General features: G+C 40.8%; 1 protein-coding gene across 4 annotated transcripts in view; it reads right to left on the bottom strand.

Moving 5' to 3' along the window:
- Positions 1 to 24833, bottom strand: part of LIMA1 (LIM domain and actin binding 1) — a 92114-nt gene that overhangs the window by 34383 nt on the left and 32898 nt on the right. For all 4 annotated transcript variants that reach the window (XM_055394473.2, XM_055394475.2, XM_055394474.2 and 1 more), the window contains exons 2-4: positions 23970 to 24111; positions 12045 to 12090; positions 1386 to 1850 (exon numbers count right to left, since the gene is read on the bottom strand). In XM_055394473.2, the coding sequence (XP_055250448.2) occupies positions 1386 to 1850; positions 12045 to 12090; positions 23970 to 24088 (630 nt within the window). In that variant the 5' untranslated portion in view covers positions 24089 to 24111. The remainder of the gene's footprint in view (positions 1 to 1385; positions 1851 to 12044; positions 12091 to 23969; positions 24112 to 24833) is intronic.

Raw genomic sequence — 24833 nt, 5'->3', positions numbered from 1 at the left:
ACAAAGCCCCTTCCTCTCTATTTAGGATTTCTGACATTTTTTCCTTCTATTTAAAATTCTTCTTCCCATTTAAATTAAAACAAATTTTTTTTTTTAAAAAATTAAGACCCCAAAGGGGAAAAGGGGAGTTGGTAGGCCTAGAGGACTCGAAATTGAGAGGGAAGAGAATTTAAGAAAAGTCATAAAACTGCTTTGTGGTTACATCTCTTGCCAACTGGTTTGTGTTAAAATAGAGTTAAAACTCATGCAGAGAGAAGGGGTCTAGTTTTGCAAACCTTTAAAAATTCTTTCTATATCCTCAACTGATGATCGCCAAACACTAAAGAACTTTCCTAAGTAGAAAAGCGACAGGCACTGCAAGATACAAGAAGGGATGGCTAAATCGCATCAAACATAACTGAGGAATTCTAGGATGAGTTATTTAATTTTTGCCTCAGAAGAAACACTTCCTACCATTACTTCACAAATGTAGACATTTGGACCAAATATTTAGCTGGAAAAAAAAAGTCCACTTTCCCATCTAGATGTGATCTAGAGTAAATGATGGCTTTGCTCCCCATCAGATCTGTTTATTTCATTATAATGACTGTTGTAACAAACGAACCCCATGTACAAAGCCAGATATGCAGGAAAGTATGAGAAAACTGGAAAAACTGACCAGCTCTGCGGCCCCTGGATTGTGTTATAAGTCACCAGCATATGTAACTCATTTTCTAGTTAAGTAATTCCCTCTGGGGACCTGGTCTGCACTCCACACTAAGGATCAAATTTCATTAGCAGTTGTAGGAAAATGCAACCCTGTGCATTTGCAAGTCAAAACTCCTGAAGGCTACAGCTAGTCTGGCTATTTTCAATGATTTTTCCTGGGATAGGATTTTAGCTGATAGAAAACATTTGTTGGAAGGCACAGATGAGGAAGTTAAGAAGAGAAAGGATTCAGCTAGCAAGAAGACAACTAAGCCTCAGTCTTAATGTTAAACTCTGGCCTTAACACTCAGCCTGCAGCTGTGTCCAGGCAGAGAGAGATTCAGCAGTAATTCCACCCCCCAAAGCTACAAATGACAAAAGGCACAGGAAGACAAATTAAAAGGCCAAGCGTAGGAAAACACATAACCCAGATGGCATCAAACTCTCTTCCTTTCTAGGTATCGACCTGAATCCCAGTGTGCACTTAATTTCATGTGAAACTGGGTCACAGACCCACAAATCTTAGCATTTCTGTAAATAATTCATCTGAGACTTTTTATTAACTACTCGTCTAACTTGAATCAAAAGACATACTGACCACGTACTCGTCACCACTCAAACAGTATAGACTAGAAAAAAGCTTTGTTTAGTTACTTGAATTGGCCTTTTTTCAAGTTTTAAACCCACCCGATCCTTACCTTGGTTTGAGTTGGTTCACCTTTCTCAAACATCATCTTCAGCCTGTTCAGCGGAACATTGTATTTCTCTATTTTGTTTGCAGTTTCTGCGTTTTCACTCATTTCGGGTTTTGCTACTTCATGTCTGGATTCTCCCAGACAATTTTCCATCTTTTTATTTTCTGTTGAGCGGTCTTTAAGATGCTCGCTGTCCTTGATGCGGGGGTGCGGGTACTTAGTAGGAACTTCAGGAGGCGATCTGATCTTAGGTCTGGGTTGGACTAGCTTCTCTCGGTCAGCCTGGACCCCAGAGGCAGAGCTGCCCACCACTTCAGCGGGAGGAGGGTCGCCTCTGTGCCTGACCTCTGCGCTGCTGTTTCGCACTGAGTCTGGGAGAGAGTCGGCTCCCAGCACTGGGTTCTCCCACTTCTTCCTTAACGCAGTCAGGTTCCCCCTTCTAAAGTGCTGGGGGAGATTTTCAGTGTTCTACAAGAACAAAAAGTGAATGCCAGTTATAACTTGCCTGCTGAAACCTTCAAACATGTTGTTCTTTGTAAAATGAAAGTTAAAACTCCAAGCTGCTCCTGCTCCACTGGCGTCTCCGACAGCTGTGAACAGTTACAGCCCTGCCACATGGAGAAAGCATCCACCCCAGGAGAGGGAGAGGGGAAGAGAGAAAAAGTCAGGAGCTAAAGCAGGAAGTGATAAAACAGGATAGCCTTATAAGGACAAAATGAGAAGAAAGGAGAGCCCAGATCTAATGATAGTTACATTGGAGACAAGGGATTTTTTACCGAGATTAATGGGGAAAACAGAAAGAAAAAGCAAATTACCAGTTAGTTTAAATCCTGTAAATATGTACTAATAAAATTTCATTATTACATGCCACAAAATTACGTGGTGAATCCTACTGGGTTTTTTTCTTTTAAATGAGACAAAGATGTGGTATAACTTACACTACACAATACCAATAATTGTGGATAGTAGCATCAAGAATTGAAACTATTTTTGGAAATTTAAAGCAACCACCAGACTTTTACATGTATTGCATAAGTGATATATCATCATATGTAACATAATTTACATGAAAAAATTTTATTTTTACATAATAACTGAATCCTTTTCCCCCCCTCGCTGTTCTTCTCTACATGTTGGTCATGTATAAATTCTGTTAGAAAATTCACTATTTTCCAGACCTTTTGGTTGCAAAATAGCCAGGCTTCATATGAAACACCACTGCTACTCCCTCTCTTGATGCAAGGACACACATCTAAGACAGTGGGTCAAACTGCAATTAATTGATACATATAAGACATTGAAAACAATCTGGAAATTGTCCATGTTGCTCTGTAATAATTAGAGGAGACATGCTTGGTGAAGTAAAATTCAATGTCCCAGACCTTGAAAGCACTCCTAAATAAAGTGAGCAGCAGCACCTTTCCAACAAAGCACAAACTCCAGCACCTTCTTGCCCTCCATTCCTGCAGTCTGTGACTCACCGGTCTTTCGACTAAGAAAGGACAAACCACCTAGGACTGAAAGAGTCTAGGGAATTAACCAGGATTAGCAGCTATATTGGGAATTAAGTCTCTCACCTTATTACTCTTCTGAATACACTATGAGAGCCACTTCAAGTAACGCCAAGACTTGAGAAAAGAAACTTAGGGAAGAACAACTTTGCTTCATTTTTGTGTTTAAATCTTAGCTGGCAAGATGCTTCATTGGGGGAAGCATGTATGGGTCAGAAATAGAAGCAGCATGAAAAGGTTTCTTGTTGGAAAAGAGAGAATTAAAAAACAGGTTGGGTTCTACTCTTTTTGCCATTCTTCTCCATGCACATGCATGGCTGAGTCCCTTTGCTGTTCACCTGAAACCATCACAACCCTGTTAATCAGCTATACCCCACTACAAAACAAAAAGTTAAACAAAACAAAACAAAAACAGGTCCAGGGGTTTCCCTGGTGGTCCAGTGGTTAGGAATCTGCCTTGCAATGAAAGGGACACAGGTTCAATCCCTGGTCCTGGAGGATCCCACATGCCTCGAAGCAACTAAGCCCGTGCGCCACAACTACTAGCCTACACACCACAACTGCTAAAGACTGAGTGCCTAGAACTTGTGCTCCACAAGAGAAGCTGCCACAATGAGAGCTGTGTGCAGCACTAGAGAGTTGCTCCCTCTTGCTGCAGAGAAAGTCCATGTGCAGCAACAAAGGCCCACCACAAAAACCAAAAAATAAAATAAATCGTAAAAAATAAAAACAGGTCTGGAAGCTGGTGCTACCTTAACTGCCAGTAGCACTCTCGGCTCTGGGCTCCCTCCTGAGACACAATGGATGAGTCATCTGGGTCTCCAACTTCACCTGCCCTGCCCTGCTCAAACAGAAGCCCTGAGAATCAAAGTGGCATTTTGCCTTGGTAACTGGACACTACTTTTCTCAGAGACATGTGATTAAAGTATATTTATTGACATGAAAAGATGCTCATAAGACACTTTTGAATGGAAATCGCTATTTATAAGATAGCATGGGGAATTCCCTGATGATACAGTGGTTAGGAGCTTTCACTGCAGTGGGCCCGGGTTCAATCCCTGGTTCCCAGGGGAACTTCCCTAGTAGATCAGCTGATAAAAAATCTTCCTGCAATGCATAAGACCCTAGTTCGATTCCTGGGTCAGGAAGATCCACTGGAGAAGGGATAGGGTACCCACTCCAGTATTCTTGGGCTTTCCTGATGGCTCAACTGGTAAAGAATCCCCCTGCAATGCAGAAGACCTGGGTTCGATTCCTGGGTTGGAAAGATTCCATGGAGAAGGGAACAGCTACCCACTCCAGTATTCTGGCCTGGAGAATTCTGGCCTGGGTCTCAAAGAGTTGGACACAACAGAGAGACTTTTACTTTTGGGCTTTCCTGGTGGCTCAGATGGTAAATAATCTTCCTGTAATACGGAAGACCTGAGTTTGATCCCTGGTTGGGAAGATTCCCTGGAGGAGGGCATGGCAACACATTCCAATATTTTTGCCTGGAGAATCCCCAAGGATAGAGGAGCCTGGCGGGCTACAGTCCATGGGGTCACAAAGAATCAGACACAACTGAGCAATTAAGCACAGGGAAACTAAGATCCTACAAGTCATGTGGCAAGGCCAAAAAAATGAAGGAAAAAAAAAAATGACAGCATGATTTCATGTTATAATACACATGTGCTGTACTCAGTCACTCAGTTATGTCTGAGAGATTCTTTGCAACCACATGGACACTAGCCCAGCAGGCTCCTCTGTCCATGGAATTTTCCAGCAAAGAATACTGGAGTGGGTTGCCATTTTCTCCTCCAGGGGATCTTCCCAATCCAGGTATCAAACCCACATCTCCTGCCTTTCCTGTATTGCAGGTGGAATCTTTACTGCTAAGTTACTGGGGAAGTCCTATAATACTCATGTATGTTTATAAATATAAATGCAGAAAAGTAGTCTGGAAGAAAAGACATCATGATGTTAATAGGTTGCCTCTGGGGATCATCAGAGAAGGCAATGGCACCCCACTCCAGTACTCTTGCCTGGGAAATCCCATGGACAGCGGAGCCTGGTAGGCTACAGTCCATGGGGTTGCGAAGAGTTGGACACGACTGACATGACTTAGTAGCAGCAGCTGGGGATCATGGATTAATGGGCATTTTGATTATATTTTCTTCTTTTTTTATAATAAATGTGCTTTCATTGTATAATAAAAATAAATACAGTGTCACACAAAAAAGCTTCAATGGAATATCAAATAATTTTGATGTTATTTGTAAATGGTTTGCAAGTTGTCATTTCCACTTGACTTGTGATGACCTGAAAGAAAGGGATTTGTGTGATGAAGTATCAGCAACGTTCCAAACAAAGACCTAGGTAGAGGACATTCCTTAGAGGGGCATTTTAACAGAGGAGTAAATGTACTGTTTTATTAAAAGAGTTCTTAAGGACACAAGTTCAAAAGTGCTGGGGTGGGAACAGCACTGAAGGCCCCAGACCCTGTCATCACTCTTGGCAGCACCACCAGGTCATGTTATTTGTCCAAGACTTCAGAACTCGGGGCAAGAAAAGATGGGGCAGAAGCAGTGGCTGTAGGCTTTCTGGGAAAGAAAGAGAAGCAAAAAGGCACAGGACAAAAGCAAGAATTGAAAGCAGACTGGGCAGCACAGTGAAAAGAGTATGGGACAGAAGCAGCCTGGGTTATCATTGGACAGTGGGCTACAGGCCAGGCAACGCACTCCAGCATTCTTGTCTGGGAAATCCAATGGACAGAGGAGCCTGGCGCACTACAGTCCATAGCGTTGCAAAGAGTTGGACATGACTGAACATGAGCGCGAGAATAGATTTTCTTCTCTTTATTTTCTTTTTCAACTGAAGTATAGTTGATTTACAATGTTGTTAGTTTCAGGTATATAGCAAAGTGATTCAGGGATTTTTTTTCTTAGATTATATTCCATTATAGGTCATTACAAGATATTGAATATAATTTCCCATGTGCCGTGCTGTGCTAAGTTGCTTCAGTCGTGTCTGACTCTGTGACCCCGTGGACTGTAGCCACCAGGCTCCTCTGTCCATGGGATTCTCCAGGCAAGAAAACTGGAGTGGATTTCCATGCCCTCCTCCAGGGGATCTTCCCAACCAGGGGATCAAACCCATGTCTCTTATGTCTGCTGCACTGGCAGGTGGGTTCTTTACCACTAGCACCACCTGGGAAGCCCCATAATTCCCTATACTATACAGCAAATCCCCATCACTTACATATGATATCTGTATTGCCTACAATGAGCATATAATGCTTATATAATTCAGCTTCATCCAGCCAAACGACCCTGGGCAAGTTTCCTAATTTCTGGAAACTACCATACAGGGCTATTGTGGACAATCAATGCACCTATACAGAAGCACGTATGTTGTATTTGACCAACAGTGGTGACTATTATTAAATGGGTGGCCCTCCTCACTCCTCCAGCCACACCTCACAATAATGATCAACAAACAGTATCCAGTCATCTCTCAAATCCTGAGCTGGAGTTACAGTCTCTTATTGTTCCTTCTACTCTCTCTGCAGTCTCTACTGTTTCAGAGTAAGGTGGTGGAGGAGGGGTAATAAGGTGACATTTTAGTTGATGTCATTTGCATCGAGGTTTTAACATTTTACCAAGTATTTTCCTAGAATAAGGCAGTGGGAAGTCAAGGAGGGTACAAGTATTCAAGGGCCCCACTGGTTGCAAGACAACCACAGCCTCCTTTCTCAAAGGGACATCCAGCATCCTACCCAGCAAGGCTGAGAATCTCTGTGGATGCTGCCTCTCGATCATCACCAGCTGCCTAAAACAGGATCAGGCACACTCAGGACATGCAACAGTGTCCTTTCTGCAGGAACATTTGACTTGGAAGGGGCCTTGGACAAATCCCTTCCTCTCTTTGGGTCTGTTATTCCACCCGCAAAATGAAGAGGTGGAGTCAAATGAGTTTTAATGTTTGAGATCTTGGCAGGGGAATCTTCATCTTAAAAGCAGGATGATGTCTGGTAGGATACAGCGGTGGGCTGGAAATACAGACTACTTGGAAGCACAGCTTCCAAGGAGGGGAAGACATTTCTAGGCTAAGAATTACTCAGAAAAGTGGCAGCCAGTCACTATGGAGACAACTGTCCAAACAGCACAGATTTCAAGATGTGGCATATCCCAGACTTGAAAGGAAACTGAAAATGTAACCAATGGTGGTATTGATCATCTGTGTTTCTGTGTCCTAAATGCAAATAGAAGAGGAAGAGAAAAGAAGGGCTCAATTCCTGGAAATCCAAGCTATCATGTAACCTGATCCCAGCATTTGCTAACGAAACAGATTTACCCACTTGCTCCTGAATGAGTCTCTATCTCGCTTTCCCAGAATATAAGTATTCTTTCACCTGGACAGCTGCCGCTATAACAGCTGCCGCTATAAATTTATACATACATTCTACCCTGTTCTTCAGGAGACAAATTAGACCTCTTACAAGTCTGGTAGATCTTAAAAGCACCATCTGTCATTTATGGAAAAACTGATAAGATCTGAATAAAGTCTAGTTTAACTTATAGGGTTACACCAAAGTTAATTTCTTAGTTTTCATAAATGTACCATAGTTATAGAACATGCTAGCATTAGGGGAAGGTAGGCTGAGCTTTATGGGAGCTCTCTGTACTAAGTTAATAATTCTAACTATAAATCCAAAATTTTTTCAAAATAAAACGTTTTTGTTAAAAAAAAGTAACCCATCTTCAATGTTGTTTTCTTCCATCTAGTGCTGTCTCCCACATTTCGCAGTTAAGGGTCTTGTGTAGCTGCTATTCCTACCTGACTGCTTTCCATTCCCTCTAATTCTGCTACCAAAACACTTCTGAATTAGCACAAATCAGGATCACCAATTACTTCTTTACAATTTTCATTTCATTATCTTATTTTTAACTTATTACTTTTCTTATTAACAAAAGTATTTTTAAAAACTAACTGTGGGGGGTAGTCATAGTCAGTATAGGAATATATATATAAGCCTTGAATATATGCTTCAATTTTGTCTATTTGACTCCTCTGCTCCTCCTAACCAAGATATCCATTGTCAACAGTTTGCTGCGCATGCTCTCAAATTTTTCCTTATTTTTATACATATCTTTCTTTTTATACAAAATCATACTATACTCATTATTCTGCACATAAATGCTTTAATCATTTAATGTGCTTTTGATACCTTTCCATGTTACATAAAATCTTCACCATATGATATATCATATATAACATTTGATATATTATTATAATGTAGATGATTTACTATTTCCTCACTAATAAATATCTGATTTCAAACATTTCAGTATTACAAAGAATCCTGAAATAAACATCATTTTACATTTATTTTATTTCACTTGTGTTTCTCAATGATCATTCCTACAAGCAGAATTGCAGGATCAATGGGTATTAAACATATCCAAAATTTTAATAGGCATTGCCTAGTAGACTTTATCAATTAAAAAAATCTGCCTACTGTTTAGGTTACAATTTATATCTCACAGTTATTTAAATTTATATCTCATTGATTATTAGTGAGGTAAAGCATTTTTTTTCCTGTTTATTGTTTCTTCTTTAATCACCTGCTCACACCCTTTTACCTCAACTGCCAATTGCAATGGACACTTCTCCTTTATTTTATTTAATCTCTCTATAGCATCTGATGTTATTGACCACTCCCCCCTTTACAAAATTTCCTTCCTTATATGGTTTCCGTGACATCGCTTTTTCCTAGATTTCTTCCCATTTTTTTCTAGACATTCTTCAGGTTTTTCTTTTTAAACAGGTCTCTCTTCCTTAGTTCCTTCCTTATATGGTGGGGTCCCTCAAGATTCTGCCTTTTTAGGTCATCCTCTTTAGTCGCTTTACATATTTTTCTATAGATGATGTCTTTCACCCATCTAGATGGATGAGTCACACCCTACAACTTGAGCCAGATATTTCTCCTTACCTATCAGTTCTACCTGGAAATCCTACAGATATCTTAAACTCATCCTTGTCTAAATCTGAAGTCTCCCCTCTCCTCCCTTCACTCCTCACTCTTGTCCTGAATTTTCCATCTTGGTGAGTGGGACAACTGTCTTTTCTACTGTCAGATGTGCCTGTTCTCTTATGCCTCCACACTGGGCACCTGCTGCTTCCCCTACCACTCCTTTGCCCACTTTGTTTAGCTAATTCCTACTCATCCTTCAGGCTCAGTCAGACACCACTTCTTTTGGGACGTCTTCCTTGACATGACATAGTCCAGGTTATGAGTCCTTCCTAAATTCTCCCCCAGCACCTTGCATATTTCTTTAATATGGTACTTACCACACTGAGATTCTAAATTCTACTTTCTGGGACTTCCCTGGTGGTCCAGTGGTTGGGAGTCCAACTGCCAATGCAGGGGACAAGGGTTTGATCCCTGGTCAAGGAAGATTCCACATGTTGTGGCGCAACTAAGCCTGACAGCCACAAATACTGAAGTCCATATGCCTAGAGCCTGTGCCTCGCAACAAGAGAAGGCACTGCAATGAGAAGCTTAAGCACTGCAACTAGGGAGTAGTCCCCACTTGCTGCAATTAGAGAAAAGCCCACACGCCGCAACAAAGATCCAGCACAGCCAAAAATCAAATAAATATTTAAAAAAAGAGAATACTATCTGATTTTAAAAATAAAATAAATCCTACTTTCCAAACTCTAAGCAGTTCCTTGAAGGCGGGGACCACATCTTATTCCTCTTAGTGCTTTCAGGACCTGACACATAAAAGATGCTCCATAAATTTATCTCCACTTGTGGTATCAACTTTTGTTATCACACTGTCTTGATTGGATAACCTAGTTCAATCAGGCCTTTAGCCCATCACTGCCAAACAGCACAAAGTGACCAATGATCTTCATGTTGCCAAATCCGATTGTCAATTCTTAGCCTATCTGTGTGTTTGACTTAATAATTTGCCTTCTGAAAACACTTTCTTCACTGGACATCTAGTATTTCATTCTCTTTTTTCACTGCATCTCACAAGCTGCTCCTTCTTAAGTCTCCTTTGCTGGTTCTTCCTTCTCTCTCCAACCTTTAAATGGCAAGGTGCCCCTGAGCTCAGTACTCAGACCTCTTTTCTAGCTACACTCAATCCCCAGGTGATCTCATCTATTTCTTATCTTTACAAACCACTGATACTTTGATACACACACATCTCATCTCCAGGTTGGATCTCTTCCAATTCCAGATTTGTACATCCAAGCTCCTATTTGACATCTCTACTTGGAAGTCTTAATAAAGAATTACATTTAACATGTCCAAAATGAGCTTGAGCTGAGCTTCTAACAAATAGTTTCCCTTCTCTAAACTTGTTTTTACTGCCACCTTCCTGATCTCAATGGCATTTTTCCTGGTGTTTGGGCCAAATGCATTGTTGCAATTCTTCCTCTCTACCTTCAGTATAAATCCTGACCACTTCTCATCACCTAAATAGCTATTGTGTGCTGTGCTATGCTCAGTCACTTCAGTTGTGTCTGACTCTGCAATCCATGAACTGTGGCCCACCAGGCTCTTCTGTCCTTGGGATTCTCCAGGCAAAAATACTGAAGTGAGTTGCCATGCCCTCCTCCAGGGGATCTTCCTGACTCAGGGACTGTACCCACATCAATTACGTCTCCTGCATTGAAGGTGGATTCTTTACCCATTGAGACATGTGGGAAGCCCATATAGCTACTACTCCAGTCCAATCTATTATCATCTTTTGCCTAAATCACTGCAATTGTCTTGTAATTGGTCTTCACGTTTCTGCTACTGTTCCTCTAGTCTCTTCCTCCTCTTTTTAAAATTTCAGTCAGATCACATTACTCCTTTGCACAAACCCTTCAAAGGCCCCATTTAATCAGAATTAAGGTCCACGTCCTCACAACAACTGGACATGACATTTCTCTTCCTATTCCTCAAATACATTTAGGATGTTCTTGCCTTGAGGAATGTTCATGTGCTCTTATCTTCTGCCTGAATTATTTTTCTCCCTAGCTCCCGTCCTCAGACCTCTGCTCAAATGTCTCCTTGACCACTACACTCATCCCTCTTACCTGCTTCATTTTGTTTTATACCTGCTACACAGCACACAATAGCTATTTATATCTTTATTGTCTGTCTCTCCCACCAGAATATAAACTCCATGGGGGCAGAGATGTAGTCTGTGTTAGTGCCTAAAGCAGTGCTTGGCATATAGCGGGCACTCTGAATACTTGCTAAAATGAATGAGTGAAAGGAAAAAAGGAATGAAGAAAAGAGAAAGGGGAAAATAACAAGCAAGACAGAGAGAGTAGGAAAGAAACCAGCAGTTGAGTGAAATGACGGTAAGTTTTCTTACAGTGCACCAGAAGGGTTCCATTCTTGAATTACAGGAAAATTGTCAAAGACTCAGTCAGCACTGCCCCCTTAGAGAAGACAAAGTGACGGAGGCATGCTTTGCACTCATTTAAATAGGTTAGGTGCTGAAAAGAGCCAGGAGGATGCTTGTGTAATGCCAGACAAATGAAGAATTCTTGCCCAAATATGTGAGGCTTTTCCCCTCATATGAAGAAATCAAGTAAGATTTCAAAAGAAATACACTACCCAGCCAAACTGGAAGTTAGCCAGTGGGAAAGTACAAATGGGTAGGGCCGAGAGTTGGTTCTGAGGTTTTCGCCTTTGGTGGATCCTGCTGCTAAGACATTTGCTAACTAGACTGGGTCAAGAAGTTTGCTTTAAACAAAGAACCCAGGGGAAATGACAACAGCAGCACAGCTGCTACCATTTAAATGCAGAGAGACTTTCTGGTTGTTTGACTTGGAAAAAAAGAAACGGCCTAGGAAGCCCTGTCTCCTGATTTGAGCAGAAGCAGTAAGCCATTTTATAACCACAAGCAAAGTACTTGGCCTTCTGTCTTTCACTCAACTCAGGAAAGAAAAAGTGGCTCAAAGGAGACCTCAGGGAAAAAAAATAAGATTCTCTGCACCTGAGCCAAGTTCTCCCGAGCAAATAGTTCACCAATGAGACCAGCTGGCACAAAGGCCCGGCTCAGCTGACATGGAGCCCATGGTCCCAAGAGGCCACAGGTGGCTGGGCCACATGACCTGTGGCCACAAAGTTCCACACGTCCCAGGGCTTCCAAATACTTACACTTCTCTTCTTTTCCATGCTTGCTTCTTCCGCTGCTTTCTGGTACCTTAGAGAAGAGGAGGGAAAAGAGAATATCCTCAAATTAAACTTAAATTTTTACACTTTCAAACTTCAAGAAAACCACTCTGCACACCTATCTGTGCCAAGGATTATCTTCAGTCACCTCTATCAAAAGCAGAGAATCGGGGCAGCCCTCAATTCCTGGACTGTTACAGTCAACTGCTCTAAGAGAAAGAGCCAAGACAATGAGGTCAAACACTGGGAAAATGGAGACAGCAGAAAGCCTAGGGTTTTAAGTCTCAGTTTCACTACTTACTGTGATCTGGGGCAAGTCAACCTCTCTAAGCCTCAGTTTCCTTACCTAGAAAACGATCTACTATAATGCTGGGAAGAATAAATGATGTATAAAAATGTATAAAAAGCTATGTATATATATGCTTTGGAATTAGTCAAAGGATACAGTATTACATTAACCCTAGGTTGCACTTTCCCCACTCATTAACGCCTCTAAAATCTTACAATTCTTGTCAGCCAAATGATCAAGAAGTAGTCAAACAGCCTGGACACGTGTAAATTAAGCCTAAGGTATTGCTACTGTCGCTCTTGCTCAGTTAAATATATTTGAAGGTAGTATACATCCTTTAAATGCCACTGAAATGTCTTTAATGAGAATACACTTCGATTTGCCATTGAAAGAAAAATTGTTTTCCTTTTTTTAATATATGTGTAAGAGTGATTCGTGAGAAAAGTTTCTATGCTAAGCAAGCATTGCTGCTGCTGCTGCTAAGTCACTTCAGTCGTGTCTGACTCTGTGCGACCCCATAGACGACAGCCCACCAGGCTCCGCCGTCCCTGGGATTCTCCAGGCAAGAACACTGGAGTGGGTTGCCATTAGTTCTTTTAATTAACAGTATTTTCTCTTTAGTGATGCATAAAATAATGGCCCAGCCTACAGTCGATGGCATCTTAGAGTTGATAAACAGGCTTCTATAATTTCATTCGTTTAATTTTATTATTACTTTCAATCATTTTATTTTATCATTTTTACTATTTGCTCAGAAGATTCCTGAAGAACAACTGAAGTCCCAGGGCTTTTCAGAGGTGATCAGGTTTCCTCCATTTGAAGGCAAAAAAGGCTTGGGATGTCCAGGCCACAGCAAATCTCCAGACCACTCAGAACCGGCTTAACGGGGCTTCCTCAGAGCCTCTGAGTCAAACACTGAAGACAGCACTATCACTAGAAGAATCCCCACCACGTGAGGCCTGCATGCCTAGAACTTACTGGCCTGCAGGGCTTGAACTCACCAACCTAACCCCCAACCCTAGAAAAGGGCTTGGTCAATGGGTCACTTGTTCCTGACTTAAGGCAGACTTTCAGAATTTACAAGGCATTCGGGCAGGGAAAAGGAGATGAGACAAGGAGATAAAGAACAATATGGGAAAGGGTTCATTCCCTAACCAAAACTGACTTTCAACTCATAAATACCTTCACAAGCTCAGAACTTCCTCGGTGTGTGTGTTAAATAGAACAACCGCATCCAAAATGGAAGCCAGAGGGAACTCCTAGATTTAACATCATTGCTTTCCTACTATGTAACCTGGGTTATATCCCTTGTTTGGGCCTCATCCACAAAATTAAGTGATCGTGAGAGGATTTCTAAGGTCTTACTACCGCTTAAAGTTTAACAATCAGGTAGCAGTGTCTCATTCACTAGACTGAGTAATACTCTGAAACTGAGCAGAGTTTTCTTAAAGGGTAGGGTGAAAGAACTTCCAAAAACAATTGGGATTTCACTGACCACAGCTTATGGAAGAAAAATGGGATTAGAACTGCTGTAAGTCAAATAACAAGCTAGAAAGATATTTGAAACACATTACAGACAAAATGCCAATTTCCCTAAAATACAAAGAACTCTTACAAATCAGCAAGAAACCAACAAAGCAACTTAATAGAAAAATGGGCATAAACATAAACACAGAGTTCACAGAAAATATCAAGTGACTCAAACAAAAAATAAGAATGTTTAGCCTCAAAATAAAAATTCAAACAACACTAAGAACTTATCTAAGTAGGAAAAAACATTTTTTTTAAGGAAAAAAAAGCTAATACACTGAGGGTAAATAAATAAAACCTCTAGGGAAGACATTTTGTCAATTTTACAAAAATTACAAAAGCATAAATGTTACAATTTGCCAATTCTGTTTCCAGAATTTATAAGTACACTCACATAAGCAAAAATAACTTTTACATTAGATTATTTGTCACTGCACTAAACGTAAAAGCGAATGACTGAAAACAACCTGAATGTCCATTAGCAGAGTACCGGTAAATAAGTTATAATGTATTCATGTAATGGAATACTACACAGCTATATAAAGAACAAAAGCATGGTTGCACAGTGTGAATGGACTTAATGCCACTGAAATGTATACTTAAATGGTTAAAATGGTAAATTATATGTTATGTATATATTACCAAAATTGTTTTAAAAATCGAGTGTGGTAACAGCATAAAGACAGACATATAGTTCAATGGAATGGAATAGAGAGACCAAGAATAAAACCTCACATACATGGTCAAAAGATTTTGACAAGGGTGCCAAGACCATCTAACAGGGAAAAGACAGTTTTTTCAATAAGGCATACCATGAAATGCCAGAAAATATTTGAAAATCATATATCTGATAAGAGATTAACATCTAAAATATATAAAAATTTAAAATAATACTGTATTTGCAACATATTTATAACAAATAATATTGTACATACTAAAAAGCAGAGACATTACTTTGCCAGCAAAGGTCCGTCTAGTCAAGGCTATGGTTTTTCCCGTGGTCATGTATGGATGTGAGAGTTGGTCTGTGAAGAAAGCTGAGCGCTGAAGAATTGATGCTTTTGAACTGTGGTGTTGGAGAAGACTCTTGAGAGTCCCTTGGACTGCAGGGAGATCCAACCAGTCCATCCTAAAGGACATCAGTCCTGGGTGTTCATTGGAAGGACTGATGCTAAAACTGAAACTCCAATACTTTGGCCACCTCACGCGAAGAGCTGACTCATTGGAAAAGACTCTGATGCTGGGAGGGATTGGGGGCAGGAGGAGAAGGGGACGACAGAGGATGAGATGGCTGGATGGTATCACCGACTCAATGGACATGAGTTTGAGTGAACTCTGGGAATTGGTGATGGATAGGGAGGTCTGGCGTGCTGTGATTCATGGGGTTGCAAAGAGTCAGACACGACTAAGTGACTGAACTGAACTGAACTGATACCTCATCTACTTTTCTCTTAGAACAGCTTGAGTTTTCATTCAAGAAATAGTGAAAGTGTTAGCCACTCAGTCTTTTTGATCCCATGGACTGTAGTCCACCAGGGTCCTCTGCCCATGGGCTTTCCCCAGGCAAGAATACTAGAGTGGGTTGCCATTCCCTTCTCCAGGGGATTTTCTTGACCCAGGAATTGAACCTGGGTCTCCTGCACTGCAGGCAGATTCTTTACCATCTGAGCTACCAGGGACCCTTGTGGCCCAGTGGTTAGGACTTCATGCTTTCACTGACATGGCCTTGGTTCAGTCCCTGACTGGGAAACTGAGATTTCACAAGCCTCCACAAGCCAAGTGGCACCGGCAAAAAAATTATAAAAAAGTATGTTCCAGGCACTAGAGAAAAAGTAGTGAAAAAAATAACCAAAAAAGGCATAGTTCCTGCTCTCAGACAGCTTATAGTTTAAATATTAAACACATACTATAGTGATAAATCTTTCAAAGGACAGAGTATTATTAAACAATCTAACAAAGGAACTGAATTGAGAAGGCGGGTGTGGGGTGGGGTGGGGTGGGGTGGGGTGTGTGTGTGTGTGTGTGTGTGTGTGTGTGTGAAGAAAAGCCTTGCTGAGGAAATGACCTTTAGGCTGAAATCTACAGTTTGATCAGGAGTCAGCCAGGCAAAATAAAGCAAGAAAAGCATTCCAGGCATAGAAAAAGAGCACACACAAAATCCCCAAGGCAAGACAGTGTCTCCCATGTATAAGATACACAAAGAACTCCAATGTTGCTGAAGCACATTGAGAAAGGCAGAGGTCAGGAGATGATGCCAGGCAGCAAGGGCTTTGCAGGCTATGCTAAGCATTTTGAATGTAATCTTAGGTACAATGAATGAATGGTCAATGGTACAATGAATGGTCATTAATCCAAGCTATGTTTTTATTTTATTTTTTGGCTATGCCGAGTAGCACGTGGGATCTTAGTTCCCCAACTAGGGATTGAATCCATGCCCCCTGCTGGAGACTGCAAGAGTCTTAACAACCTCTGAACAACTGAGAAAGTCCCCAAGCTATGTTTTTAAAAGAGCACTGGATGCTGTGTGGAGAATGGACCAGAGTCGGGGTGCAGGATGGAGGTGGCAATAGTGACAGACGATGCTGGAAGGTCCAGGGAGGTAGCACTGGAGACAAAGTGAATAGACTTGAGGTGTATTTCAGAAGTCAAATCAACAGGATTGGTAATGACAAGTCAAGAATGATTCCCAAGTTTTCAACAGCTGAGTCAATGGACAGAGGAGCAAAGTTGGGGACAGGGAGGATGAAGAGTTCTGTGTTAGCCATGCTAACCAAAACATCCCTTTGGTGGTGGCAGTGATCAGATACATGTTCTAGAGCTGGAAAGAGAGATCTGAATGAACAATATAAATTTAGGGCTTGTCTGTCCACAGATGGAATGAAAGCTGTGTAAGTGTGTGATATCATCTATGAAGAATGTGCAATGTAAGAAAAGGCTCAGAACTCAGTCCTGGAGACGCTAACAATGAGCAGTCAGAATATGAAGAAGAGGTTCTCATTCTCTATTGGAGAACAGAGAAGGAACAGAGGTAGGAGAATCAGAAGGAACAGAGGTAGGAGGAAAAACAAGAGACTTCCAGAGAAGCTAAAGGAAGAAAAAATGTGGAAAAAAGTGGCAAGAGGTCATCTAAGATGAAGGCTAACAAACATCTCCTCAATATGTTTTAGATAACTTTTCTAAGCAACACAGAAGTCTTTGGTAACCCTGGCAATCCTCTTCCATTATAATTTATCAACCCATAGTCCTTTTAATGGACATTTGGATTGTTTACAGTTATCTATCATTACAAATAGTGCTTTGGTGAATGGCCCTTTGTATTTTTTTTTTCCCCACTTGTACTAATGTATCTGAAAGTGAAAAGTGAAATGTACCTGAGAGTCCCTAAAAACAGAAATGCAGAAACACAGCAGATTAGAGCTAGAAAGGAACTTAAAGTTGGCCTTGAACTTGTGTTTCCACACTCCTTGGGTAATAATCTACAGTATATTACAGCAATATAATACAATATATGAAAGCCAGAGTCCAATCAGCAGACAGGTTGATTCTTGGTCAATTGTTCTCCAAGCCAAGGAGAACAATTTACACCATGGTTAGTTGGGTAAATAAGCTCAGAGGTTCTCTTCCCTTTACTGTCTTAATAGGAAACACAGATTTAAAGAAAGATCCAAATAGTCTTCATCTTTAGTCCTATTCTTTTAGCACTGGGGCATCTGTAAGATACAGGAGTATATGCCAATGGCAGTCTTGAATTGTGTTTTGAAACTCCCACTCAAAAATCACCACCCTTTATTTGTAATGAGGTACTTGCTAAACAGTGGATACTCTGGGAGAAAGGTTCCACACCACTGCTTTCTTCCAAGTAAGGTCCTTGGTACTTTTACATTTTGACACTTTGAATGCTGAGAGATATTGAGATACAATACTTCTGAATTCAATGTTAGATTAGGATTCAGGCTTTAGATTTTCCTCAGATATGCTCAGAGCAACTAGCATTATTCTGACACAAAATGTGAAGGTCTATGATGGGGAGGAAAAAGGCATTTTAAAAGATTCAAATCTGAGGGAAAAAATATTTGTCATGAGATTTCTATAATTAAAAGCTTATCCCTCTTCCCTTCCTAGATTTTCTTGTCCTCCAGCCTCCTCTTCACATACAGAATTTAATCTTGCAACTGCTTATTAATGATCTGCTGTGAGGCAGGCAGCTGATGGAGGATGCTAAAATTATCTGGGGAGTAATAACTGTCTCAAACTTTTCTAAGGCCAGAGAACAGAGTTCCTGAGCCATGACTCTTTTGCTTGTATGCCCTCAAATAGAGGAAAGGTCTCACTGAGCCAAAAAAAAAAGGAAAATGGAAATTCCCAAGTTTTAGGCAATGCATTTTCTTCTGGAACTATTTCACCACTAAAATAGTACAGGGAAGCAAAGAAGTAGAGATCTGAAGGTCAAAGTTTTTCTTAATGATGGAAGGACAGTCACAGAAAACTAAATATAAACCTGTTCTTTCTTGGGTCTATGGAATGGGTACAGTTATAACAAGAGTGGAAGGAGCAGGGACAGGAGGGGAGGCATGGTGGTGGTGGGATTAAGTGTCCTGGATTAAGCTCTGCCACTATCTTGGGGTGTGATCTTTCGTCATAAATGCTGGACTCAAGTTCCTTATTTGTCAGAGGAATGGGACAAAGGTTAGCCAGATCAGTAGTTCTTTTTGCTGGAGAATCCTCTTTTCAAATGATAACTTAGAACCTCACACATTAAAGGGATCAAAGCAGGACCTCTGGAGTGAAAGGTCACATGCTTGGTCCTTTAGATCTTTCTGTCTTCCCAGAACTGACCTCTGAAGTTCCTCTAAAGAACTCAATTAGGATAGTTTGGAAACCACTGGGCTAGATTCCCTTCATATGAGTCATGGGCTTCCCTGATGGCTAGGGGTGTCTCCAATGCAGGAGACATGGGTTCAATCCCTGGTCCAAGATGATCCCACAGCCTCAGAAAGACTAAACTAGTGTGCTACAACGATTGAGCCTGTTCTCTAGAGCCCACGAACCATAACTACCGAAACCCAAGCACCTAGAGCCTGTGCTCTGCAACAAGAGAAGCCTGTGCACGCAGCTAGAGAGAAAGCCCTCACTCATTGCAACTAGAGAAAAAGCCCATGCAGCAACGAAGACCCAGCATAGCCCAGAAAAAAGAAAATAAATTAATCAATTGAAAAATAAGTTAAAGAGAACCAAGAAACTGAATTCTACTAAAAGAGTCAACTTTTAATCAAGCAAAGGATTCTTCCATGCTGAAGTCATTGGTGAGTGAAACCAAAGTTGGCTGTTCAAACTGACTCATCAAGAGCATCCTCCTTATTCAGATTTAATGCTTTAGATAGTACAGAGGCTTAATAAAATAAATCAATCTGGAGTTATAAAGCACTCATGAGACATAAACTATGATGCTACAAAAATGACTCTTATGTACATATTCATGTGAAACGTTATTAACATTTAGAAAGTAAAGCCCAGCTAATCTTATAAAGAGCAGCCAGATGAAGCTTTCTCCAAATAACATTTTTATATTAGCCTCTGATCACAAACCTCCCAAGGTTTCCTAAGGTCTCTTAACTAGACTTGTATAGGATTTACTAATTCTAAACCCCATTTACTGATTCTAATTACAGAATTAGAATTCTCTAAGACAGACTGTTTCAAAATAAGAGAAAATGAGGTCAGTAGTGTTAGAAGTAGAAATTAATGTATGCTTTGTGGAAAACAGTCCTGCAATCTGCTTTGGGAACCTATTGTGAGTGAATCCTCCAAGCTTTAAGCAGTATCAGCAATATGGCTCTATCAAGTATGAAACCTGGAGAAGGAATCCAGGCTGCTTCTCTGGTTTTCACTGTCTTACACGCACATCACGCCCCATGCTCTTTCCCATTTCTGTGCCTTACTTCCTATGACTGTTCTTGCTCTGCCATGTCACCACCATCCTCCCAGCCTACCAAATAAAATTCTATTCATCCTTCAAAACCAGTTCAATAGTAAGGATCTATGCATCAGAAGAAAAGTACTAGACAGACACTACCACAGTACCTGACACACTGATTCTATTAATGGGTTCAGGATTTACAATTTTGCATAACTGCCATTTGCCTTTATAACGTTTGTGGTGAAAAGACAGTCACCCTACTATGCTGTGAGAAGGTGGCCTTTAAGGTTCCTTTGCATTTTCTCTCTGCAAGATTAAGAAGCCCCTAAAATGAGCAACTTTTTTCCACTTCCTCTCATCAGTGCTACTACAGGACCCAAATCCTCTATCTTGAGAATTGTCTGAAATGGATGATGACAGAATAAAACCCTGGGATGGGAACTGAGGAAGGGTGAAAGTTTAACTAAAGTGACTGACCGAGTTAGGCAGGGAAGGAAGTGAACCCAGGAAAGGGACCAACAATCATGGCCTGGGTATTCCAGTTTGGCCAAAGAGCAAGGTCAGTGGGAATAAGAAAGTAGAATAGGTAGGACAGGAGGCTCTAATTAGAAAGTAGGTTTTCCAAACACACATTTCAGAGACAGATTCTGGGTGATGAAAAGGTTGGGACTAGATACAGGGGCGTGGGAGACAGTGAGCAGATTGAAGACATATGGAAGATTAAGAAATGATGAGTCCACAAGAATTTCCTGGTCGTCCAGTGGTTAGGACTCAGTGCATTCACTGCTGTGGCGTGGGTTCAATCCCTGGTCAGGGGACTAAGATCCCACAAGCCACATGGTGCATTATTAATAAATAAGTAAATAAATAAGAAATGAAGAAATGATGAGTCCATACTATCAGACAGGTCATTTATGTGGGTCGGTGATTCTACACTGGGGGCATTAATGGCCCAAGTGGACATTTGGAAATGTATGGAAATCTTATTGGGGTTTTCCCCTCCCCATTTTTTTTTTTTGCTGTCACCATATCATGCAGAACTACTAGCATTTGGAGGAAGGCAAGATGATGAGCATCCTGTACAAGGAAGATTTGCCTCATCCAAAATGTTGAGAAATACTGACGAGAAAATGAAGGGGAAGCTATGGTCCCCCATGAAGGCAAGGAGCTTGGCACACGACTGCCATGATGGGGAGGATAAGGATACTATGGTTAGATATAAGCTCAAAGCACAGGTTTAGAACTTCAGAACAAGGCAGAAAAAAAAACAAAAAACAATGGATGGGAAATAGTAGCAGAGAGATAGCACCCCTGACTCCTGGTCCCAGAAAATTTCAGGGTAGTATGCATAAAAAAAACAGGCACGACTCAGATAGAATGCATGTCAAGGGAAAACCAAGTTCAGTGAAAGAGAGGTGGGGCTGGGGAGGGTGAAAAGGGCAAGAATGTAGAGAAGTTTTTCTGCAGAACAGAGAGTTTCCAAATCCCATTAATCACATCTCAACACCGGCTCAAATCCTCCCCTTTCTTTCCACTCCTCCTGCCCCCCGCCACACTCCATAACTTTCACTTGGGTTCTCAAGAGAGTCTCAGAACTTGTCTCCATGCTGTCAGTCTGTCAGCTTTCCAATATACCTTTTATATTGTTGCCAGAGCATCTTTCTAAATACAAGCCTAATCATAAAAACCTTCCATTGTTTCTGCTGTTTATCTAACTAAATCCCAAACTCAGCATGGGACTCAAGGCTTTCCATCATCTGGCCCTAACTGAACTGTACCAATCCCTTCTCCCTTCTGTATTTCTTCATGCTCGACTGCTTACTTTCCTATTTCCTTTATTCACGTTCAGCGTCCATGATCCTTTACTTGAATCTTTACTTGAACAAATAACCCTTATTTGTTCTGCTTTATGTTCAAGTTCACAAGTCCATCTCTTCCATTACCAGTGCTTCTTAAACTTCCCTGAAGTTAAAAATCACTAGACTACACTTTATAAAAACACAAATTCTTGGGGCCCATCACAGATACATTGAATCAGAATCTTTAAGGGAGGAGTTGAGAAGCCATATCGGATGGCTTAAAATATGTCCCCCCAAATCTCTGACATTTCTCCCACCAAAAGGTAGAATTCCCCTCCCTCTGAATATGAGGCAGCCTTAATGACTCAGTCCTAATGAAGAGAATGTGGTAAGAGTGATACTGTATAACTTCTGAGGGTGGGTCATAAAAGCCTACATAACCCCTACTCTGACTCCCTTCCTTCTTTGTTCCCTGTTTCCTTCCCTCTCTGGATGCTTGCCCTTGAAACCCAGAAAAGCAAGCCAAGCAGCCACATGGAAAAGCCACATGCGGGTATTCTGATCATGGCCCCAGCTGAGAGCCCAGATGACTACCAGCATCAACCACCTGACTTACGAGTGAGTAAGCCTTTAGATGACTATGGCCCCAGTTCTGAGACACCGAGGATGGTGAAGGGAACAGAGGCAAGCACTGCCCTAATTGGAGACTCAAAGCAAAACAAATGCTATTATTATTTTAAGACACTAAATTTTGGAGATTTTTTTCTATGCAGCAATAGATAATCGAAACACCATATTATTAACAAGTATCTCACATGAGTCTTAAAATGAAGGAAGTTTGAGGACTTCTACTAATATAAATTATACTAAACTATACTGTTACATTCCTTGAGGCCAGGAGTTAAGTCTTAATAGTTTTTCAGATCTGGATCCTTTTTTCTGCAATATCTTTATTGATTTTCTTTTCTTTTTGATAAGAATATAAGCTTGACATAAATTTACAGCATAATATAAAATGCATAACACAGAAGGGGGAAAGGCTATGCACTCTCCCCCCTCTCTAGCCCACCTTAAGTGATACCCATGGTGAACAGGTTGGAAGGGCAGTGTTTTCCACAGAGCAAGTGGTTGATGGATTTGAAGAAAAGGTGACAGTGGTAGATTACAGAAACTTCCTACTGGTATTTAGCTGTACTCCAGATATAGCTCCCACAGTCACTTTCTTTAAATCTTTCCCATCTTCCTTCTTTTAAACGTATCTCCTATACAGTAAGAAATTCTACTTAGTGAGGTAAACAGACCATCTTCCCTAAGCTCTATGGCATCTCTAGTTGAGTGAAGTTAATGTGTTTACCATCTTACTAACTTATGCCATTCCCTCAACATTTGCTGAGTGCTTAGTATGTTCTAATTGTCATGCTACACACTAGTATTATAAAATACGCAGGAAAGGGGCCCTCATATCAAAAAAACCCATAGTCCAGAGCAGGGGTCAATAAACTTTTCCTTAAAGTGCCAGATAGTAAATATTTTAGACTTTGAGGGCCATACAGTCTCTGCTTTAACTCTGCTGTTGTGGCACAAAAGCTGCCACAGACAATACACAAAAAGACATGGCTGTATTCCAATAAACCTTTATTTACTAAAATAGGCAGCCAGTAGACTGCAGTCTGCCTACAGAGTTTACACTGGTCAACAGAAACTTATGCAATGGCGACATGTTTCTGCAATATCCAGTGTGGTAGCCACCAGCTACACATAGCCACTGGACAATTGAAATGTGGCTAGTACAGCTGACGAACTGAATTTTAACTGTAATTTAATTTTAATTAATTGAAATTAATTTAAATGAATCTAATTTAATTAAATTTATTTTAATTAAATTTAAATAGCCTTATATGTAGTGGCTACCCTATTAGACAACGCAGGCATAGAGAGCACCTAACACTCCCTTCAACTAAAAACCTGCCTCAAAACTTATCTCAAAAAATCCCCAAAACCAAAAACAAACACCCTCACCTCAACCAGAAAGCCTTCTATCCATGGTAGTCACATACTCTCTCTTATCCCATATCTAGTCCTTACTCCCGTTCATTTTGGACTTGCTAACATTGTGATTAATAACTATGTGTTTCATAATTCTCTTCTGTGTTTACATTTCTTTCTTTCCCAAACTGAACAAAAATTTGAGTATAGAGAATGTATCTCCTGATTATTATCATCTTCCTTTGTCACAGAGTCTTGTGTGATACTTAAAATCCAGAAGGTGCTCCAGAAAGTCATTAGACACCATGTCCTTCCTTTAGTGATCTCCCTGACAGGTGATGATGTTTGCTCAAGACAGATGGTCCTTTGGGGCCAGGATCAGCACTTACTTGGAAAATATTTCTACAATGGCCGATGAGTTGTTCTTGTTGACAAGAGAAAGTTCTTTGGCTGTAACCCTCAACGATAGAGAAGTCCATTGCCGTCTGTTAAATGGAGTTGGTTCCATCTTGTCTACAGATACTGAAATACCTATGTGATAAAGAAAGTCAGAATATTAGACACAGAAGAGAGTTCTCCAGCATCCAACGACTGGCAACAGTGTGGTGTGAGTGAGAGCAGAGAGCCCTGGAGCAGCAGACTGTATTCCTCTACCGGTTCTCTCAAAAACTGTAACCTAGATCAGATGATTGAATTGGGGTTGTAGTTTCCTGTAAAATGAGAAGGTTAGATCAGGTGATCTCTAAGGTCCCTTTTAGTTTGCATCATTTTATGACTGACCCCACTGTGCAAACATCGATTGGCCTTTCCCCGAACTTAAGTCTGTTCCAAAGTCACATTTGGAGTGAAATGTTCCACTCTTCTGAGTTACACCCCAGGGGAAGTACAACTGGCGTCTCTGCAGAGTCAGGTCCAAATTAGGTTCTACCTACATCCAAGTTTCTCTTGGCTGCCTTCTTTCCTCAAGCTCTGCAGCACTGACCACTTGGTACCAGGGAAAGAGCTACAGATAACAGCACTGAATAATATAAAGAGCACAGGCTTGAAGGCAAGATAGACCTCAAATGAAATAAAAATTCTGTAACCCTGAACAAATTATGTAATATTTTCAGTTTTAGTTACCTCACTGAAAAAATGAGAATACTTACCCCTTTGTACGGTTTTTGATGTGGATTTAAGGAGATAATATATTTTAGCAGCAGACATATTATAGTATCAAGAACATTTAAGTATAATATATTAGTATTGGCTTC

This window comes from Moschus berezovskii, chromosome 6 (genome assembly GCF_049115385.1).
Source record: "Moschus berezovskii isolate FMDL1 chromosome 6, NW_MosBer_1.0, whole genome shotgun sequence".
NCBI lineage: Eukaryota > Metazoa > Chordata > Mammalia > Artiodactyla > Moschidae > Moschus > Moschus berezovskii.
This window is presented reverse-complemented; position numbering and strand designations above follow the sequence as displayed.